This window comes from Pteropus alecto, unplaced genomic scaffold (genome assembly GCF_000325575.1).
Source record: "Pteropus alecto unplaced genomic scaffold, ASM32557v1 scaffold13, whole genome shotgun sequence".
Lineage (NCBI taxonomy): Eukaryota > Metazoa > Chordata > Mammalia > Chiroptera > Pteropodidae > Pteropus > Pteropus alecto.
In genome coordinates, this window is record NW_006434373.1 from 8,387,275 (window position 1) to 8,393,940 (window position 6,666).

The following is a 6,666-nucleotide window of genomic DNA, read 5'->3' on the forward strand; positions in this document are numbered from 1 at the left end:
GGGGCCTGCGCGCGCATGCGCTGTAGCGCGACGCTCTGGCGGGTAAGGCGAGGCGGTCCCTTCGAGCGTGGTAGTTTGCTCTTTGAAGGGAGTGAGGGCGGTTGGGTGCTCCTGGCTACTTTCCCTTACCCGGTAAGTGCGGCGGCGGCGGTTGGCGCTGCCATGCGGGAAACTATCTCCCAAGGGAGTGCGAGTGAGCCTGGCGTCCCCGCCTGAGACATTTCGGGCTCGCGGCCGTCGCCTTTCAGGGGTCGTTGGTCGGCTTCGTGAGGCGTTCTATGTAAGTTCGGTGCCTGCGAGCACCGGCCGCTGGGGCTCCGACCGCTAGGGCTTCGTCCACAGGAGCGATTATGAGGCTGGAAAGTGGAAACCGTGCAGGCGGGCAGAGCCAAACAGGTCCAGCCTGGGTCACACGAGCCGGTGACCGGCGGCTAGCTCGAAGTAGCCTCCGAGCTTTGAGGGGTCGCGCTGGGTCCTCGGAACGGCCACCGCACAGCCCCTGCGCACGCGCGTCAGTTGAGTGAATAAGCGGTTTCTCTGGTGCGTTTGAGCCCAAACTTCTGAGAGACTCCGCTTCGCACTTCTACTCTCGTATCGCTTGGTGTTTGTCGCTGATCCGGCCAGATTATCGACTGTCCTGGAAGACGTGAACTTGTAACGCTTTTGTTTATCCCATGACTTCCAACGTACTGCTGTCGAAGTAATAGATAATGCACAAGCATTTTTCTAGTTGAAAGTTACAGCGCAGTTGTGGCATTTTGATTCTTCAGCATAAGATGTGACTGCTTTTGCGTTCTGAGTATTAGTAATCATAAAAATTACTCGAATGCTGATGATGTTGGAGCACTATAAAATACAGAACAGGGATTATCAGCCAATTATCACAGCATCTCTATGAGGTTGGTGGTGCTTTCTCCGTTTGCAGTTGAAGATATCGAAGCTGAGCCAGGTTTCAAATCCGGCCCTATATGAATCCAAAACCAGAGATTATAACCTAGACTGTCTAGACCAGGTTCGGGTGGGGTTATATCTTGGAACAATTTCAGCGTTTTCAAGTAGTCCAGAACATGTTACCAGCTATGAAGAACAGACTGTTCATCATGAAGTCTGGGAGGGAGTACAATTTTCCTGAAAACAAAAACCCAAATCGTTGAGGAATTGTAGAGCATTCTGGGTTAAGATAGTGGATTGAATACATGTATAATTTTACTCCCTCCTGAAATCTCACAAAAATTACAATAAAGATTTTTTTTTTTTTAAGATATGAGAAAGGATGGAGAGAATGGGAAAGGAAACAGCAATAAAATATTGGACACTAGGAAGCAAATATCTTAACAAATCTTAGGTTAATTCTGAACCAGCAACAGGGAATACTGTGGAACAATTATATGTAAACCACCAACTCTTCAGAATGCACAAAAACCAGCAGCACTGGACACTTTGGGAACTGACAGTGAAGATAATGGTGCTGAGGATGGATGTGGAGGGCTGCAATAAAGATAACTTAGGTGAAATCTATTTGAGAAATAATTAGATATTTCCTTCTGCCCATTTCACACTGTTAGGTGACTCCCATTAAAAGACTGGAAGCTAGTCTCTTGAGACCATAAAACAGGATCTTTGAACCGAGGGACCCCTGGCACGGTTAATTATGGGGCTACATTTATGAAAACAGGGAGACAGAAACTGAAGTGCTTTATCCTCCTCCACTCAAATCCCAGAACTTTCACAGCCAGACTGTATACTTCAGGTTCAAATAAGAGAATTCTACATACACATACATGTATAACGAAAGATACGATGAGTTGATTGCAGTGGTTTCTTACGGGAAGGGAAAGGAACTTGGTGGCTGGGAGAAAAGAATGTGAGAAGACTTAACTATTTATATTTTTGGTTTTTTTTAATTTTGTGCCATATGCATGTATTACCCATTCAAAAATGAAATGTATTCCTTAAAAAATGAATCACAAGTGATATGTCTACACACATACGAAAATAAGTACAATGTCACTCATTGCAATAATGTTTTTGCAAAAGGTTCATTAATAGTGAAATAAATTATTCTTTCATTCCTTGGAATATTCTTTAGCTATAAAAACAATGAAAGAAGCTCATTTTATAAAGAAGAGAGTAATCATGAAGATATGTTAAGTGGGAGGAAAGAGTCAGTTTGTAACAAAAAGGAAGGATGTGTGTGTTTCTTAAATATCTGGAAAGAGATGCAAGAAGGTAATATTGGTTCCTTTGGAGAGGAGATCTGGGTGGCAAGGCAAATGTGGAATGAGAGAGACTTCACTGGATTTTGGGAACCTTTTGAACTTTGAACCATGTTACTATTCAATGAATAAATAAATGGTCATGGAAAAAGTAGACGAATAATGGAGATCCTGATGTTGATAATATCCTGAACAATAAAAGATCTTTTATAATAGGAAGAAATACTGCACAACAACCTCAAAATCTCAGTGGCTTACAACATTTCATGCTCTTGGTTCTTCAGGTCAAAATTTTATGGTTCTTCAATGGTGTAGATCTTGGCTAGACTAGGCTGGACTTCATTCAGACTTCAGTGTTGGGTTCAGATCTACTCCATATGTCTTTATTCTGGGGCCCAGGCTGGGGAAAAAAAAAAAAAACCCTGCTTTTCTGATGGCTGAGGGTGAGCATTCAAGAGGGCCTGTGTAAATTTGTCATGTCTCTGTTCATAAGTGGAACACTGAAACTTTTATTTCATTAGTAAAAGCCAGTCCCATATCCAAGCCCAAAGTCAACGGAGTGGAGATGTACACTCACTACTGGGGGGCTCTGCAAAGTCACGTGACAAAGGTATATGGATGTATATTCCTATTGCAGTGTGAGAAGTAAAGTTGAGAACAGTAATAATGAAGGAAATGGGTTAATAGATGCTGTGAAATTGTTAAAGATGATTGAGAATAAAGATGCTTAGAAAAAATATGTATTTACATACAAAAATACAGCATCCTACTTTGATATGAATTTTCTTAAAGCTTCCATGTTAAGGTATTACATTGGCTTTTTGTTATATAACATCTGCCAGCTCCACACCTGGCACTATAAACAATTCTGAGTGCCCATAGAAATCTAGAAAATACTTAAATAATGCACATGCAAAGATACCAGTCTTAGAGAAGAAGTTCTAAATGTGTTTATTTCAGCTACTGAATGTGTTCATTCATAGTTCTTGTATCATACCTATGTCTGCCAACCCACCTTTCACAACAGAATCTTCTTTTCAGGGAGATGTCCTTTGCTTCTCAGATGTAATGCACTTTAAGTTTGTTATTCAACAGTGAAAATGAGTCATACAGAGGTAATACATATTTTCATATGTTCTGCATCTTCAGGGTTCCTTTTTTTTTTTTTAGTCATATGGCTCCAGAGTAATTTTATTATTTTCAGTTTGTACTCAGAGAGAGTATAGCATTAGTGGTTAAGAGTAAGGACTCTGGAGCAGACTGCCTAAGTTTGAATCCTAGCTAGTGGCTATATATAACTTTGGACATGTTTCTTAGCCTGCTGTGCCTCAGTTTTCTCATCTGTAAAATGGAGATAATAATATTTGCCTCATAGAATTATTAGAAAGGTTAAATGAATTAATACATATAAAGAACTTATAATAGTACCTGACACAAAATAAGTACTTCTTAAATATTAGCTGTTATTAACATCATTGCTTTTGAATCATTGACTTGAATCATGCATCTTGCAGAACAAACATATAGTTATTCAGCTGTCTGAATAAGCAAGGAAGTAATTTTTGATCCCTTTATTCTCTTGAATTCTAGGTTAAATTAAAAATACCTTTTGGAAATAAGTTACTAGATGCTGTTTGTTTGGTACCTAACAAGAGCTTAACATATGGAATAATTCTTACACATGGAGCATCAGGAGATATGAATCTTCCTCATTTGATGTCACTGGCATCCCATCTTGCATCTCATGGGTTTTTTTGCCTGAGATTTACCTGTAAAGGCCTTAATATTGTACATAGAATTAAGGCATATAAATCCGTTTTGGTAAGAAAATTTCTTTATATTTATAACAGAATTATATTTTAAAATTCTTAATAAATTTAAGGCAAATTTTGTTAGAAGTCATTTAAAATTAAATGAGTATTAAAACTTCAGCAGTTCATGAAGTTTCCATGGAGATGAAAGCTCACAACGTAAATGTTCCTCCATGATACTGCCAAGGAAGCTTCTTATGATGTAATTTTCTTACTAGAATATAGTTCTGGATATCATGCATATGAATGTACAAATATAGCTTGGTTTTCTTTATATGTTATTTAGAAATTGTAAAATTCCTGGATAAAGCAAATCTGAAATTTTTTAATACAAATTATATCAAGCTTGTTAAGTTTTTCAGAACTTTAGATGTTATTATCAAATTTTGTATTAGTTGTAAGCTTTTACTGGCCTTTTTCTTTTTTACATTATTCTTTAAAAATATCTTAGTACTTGAATTTTTTAGACTGGTGAAGTGATTTTTTGCTCACATATTTGCTAGTATTACCCAACATGATTTGATAGTGAAAGCATGACTGGAAGAGCAAAGAACTGGTTAGCTCTTTCAAGAAGAATCCTTTAAGATTTTGTGGGTGTCTTTGCAAAGATTTTCATGCAGTTCAGTAATGATGAGAAATATATGTTGATTTTCCAGTGAAATATTTCATAGGAGAAAATTTGATAATTTTTTGGTTGATTTTTCTAGAGTTACCTGAAGACCTCAGGAGAATACAAGCTTGCAGGTGTTTTCCTTGGAGGTAAGTTACAATACTTGTACTTGTTTTTTAAATCTGCTACTAATAATATAGGAATAGGTAATTGAGAATTAAAATTAATTGATGATAGGCACCTAAAATAAGGATTTTTTGTTTAGTTTCAATAAGTTACTTCCCGTATAATATTAAGGTAGTTTATATATATAAAACAATTTAAACTTCATATATATGTATTGTAACCCAAAGATTTCTCCTTTTGTTTATAACCCTTGTTTACCCTCTCAGATGATTTCCTTCACAAAGATTATCCTCACAATCCTTCAGAAAAATAATTCCTTTTTAAAAAAATGACTTAGGATTAGTTTAACTCTTCACAAGGCTACAGATGTCCATTATGGGTATTGCACCTTGTTAATTGCTACCTTTTGGAGTAAAGTAATTTGTTGATATACAAATATGATGGATGAACAGTAAATCTAATTTGACACATTATCACCACTACTTTATGTGAATGTTTATACTTCAAACTGAACTTAATTTTAATTGATTTTAGGTCGTTCAATGGGCTCAAGAGCAGCTGCTTCTGTAATGTGTCATAGTGAGCCAGATGATGCTGATGATTTTGTTCGAGGTCTCATTTGTATTTCTTATCCACTGCACCATCCAAAGCAACAGCATAAACTTAGAGATGAAGATCTCTTTCGTATAAAAGATCCTGTACTATTTGTGTCAGGCTCAGCAGATGAAATGTGTGAAAAGGTGAATTATAACTTGATATTTGTGTGAATGAGAGAGAAAGAATGAAAGAAAAAGAAATGACTTGGGAACAGTATATTACCAGCAGCATTCAGTCTCTTTAAAAAGATCCTGATTTGACTAATGCTAGTTTTGTGCCTTAATTACCCTGTTGCTTTGGAGAACCTAAAAATATAAGCATAATGACAAAATTCATCTCTCTAGAGAGTTGGTAAATGGTTTTACTGTTACTTGGGAAATAAAGGATTAATCTGACTCTTGTGATTTGGGGATTACTAGATTATACACTTGGTTTATCATTTCAACATTCAAGCAGATTCTTCAACTTTTGATAAAATTGATTCTTGAGAAAATTAGTAACTTGTACGTATTAGTAAACACTAGTGTATTTCTCAGGGCATATAATTTCCTTGGTGAAAATATTTTAGAAAAAATTTTTTTTGCTCCATTTTACCTATTTTTTATCATCAGTAGTGAGTGTTTGATCTATTCTGTAATATTGCTGTGTATCTGAGAGATGTGGCGTGCCTGCCACTTCGGTGAGCATTTCCTTGCACATTCCATTGCTTCAAAAGTTATTTGTGGAGTAGGTATTTAATAAGTATTTAGTAGATGGATGCTAGTGTTGGTGGGGCAGGAAAGAGAGAATCTTTATTAGACACCAACAGCATTAGTCTAGTATCCTTTTCTTTTTTTCCTTTAGAACTTGTTGGAGAAAGTGGCACAGAAAATGCAAGCTCCTAATAAAATCCACTGGATTGAGAAGGCAAATCATTCCATGGCAGTGAAAGGACGGTCAACAAATGATGTTTTCAAAGAAATAAATACACAGATTTTGTTTTGGATCCAGGAAATCACTGAAATGGACAAGAAATAATTGTCTTTAGTTAAAAGCCATGTTATTTTGAATACAAATACAGTTAATTTGATAAAGAACAGTGTAACTCTCAACATTGAGATATATTTCCTACTAATTTAATGTTCTTTAATGTTCCCCATTTTTAATATGTTTTAATTGTGAAATTGATGTCTTTTACAAAATGTCTTTTGAAAGCATAGTTCTATAAAGATGATGCACAAATATTGAAGATGGTCTAAATATAATTTATTTTCATTAATATAGTTAAGTTTTGGAAAAAATTAAACATTTGAATTTTGTTACAGTG

The 6,666-nt window shown here is 36.3% G+C and overlaps 1 protein-coding gene across 3 annotated transcripts; it reads left to right on the forward strand.

The window, feature by feature from the left end:
- Positions 1-6,666, forward strand: TEX30 (testis expressed 30). Of its 3 annotated transcripts, XM_006909379.3 has the most exons (6): positions 1-132; positions 3,258-3,331; positions 3,807-4,037; positions 4,735-4,786; positions 5,298-5,503; positions 6,204-6,666. In XM_006909379.3, exons 2-6 carry the CDS (start codon positions 3,317-3,319, stop codon positions 6,375-6,377), a joined length of 678 nt encoding a protein of 225 aa, XP_006909441.1. In that variant the 5' UTR covers positions 1-132; positions 3,258-3,316; the 3' UTR covers positions 6,378-6,666. The 3 variants fall into 3 exon arrangements, with proteins under 3 accessions (XP_006909441.1, XP_024900778.1, XP_006909442.1); XM_025045010.1 differs by lacking the exon at positions 3,258-3,331; XM_006909380.3 differs by lacking the exon at positions 5,298-5,503 and having other exon boundaries at positions 25-132; positions 6,204-6,385.

Excerpts from the sequence above, each read along its gene's own strand:
- TEX30 (XM_025045010.1), top strand. The coding sequence starts at position 16 with ATGCGCTGTAGCGCGACGCTCTGGCGGGTAAGGCGAGGCGGTCCCTTC. Across the intron at positions 133-3,806 it reads TGGCTACTTTCCCTTACCCG|GTTAAATTAAAAATACCTTT; the intron begins GTAAGTGCGGCG and ends CTTGAATTCTAG. Across the intron at positions 4,038-4,734 it reads AGGCATATAAATCCGTTTTG|AGTTACCTGAAGACCTCAGG; the intron begins GTAAGAAAATTT and ends TGATTTTTCTAG.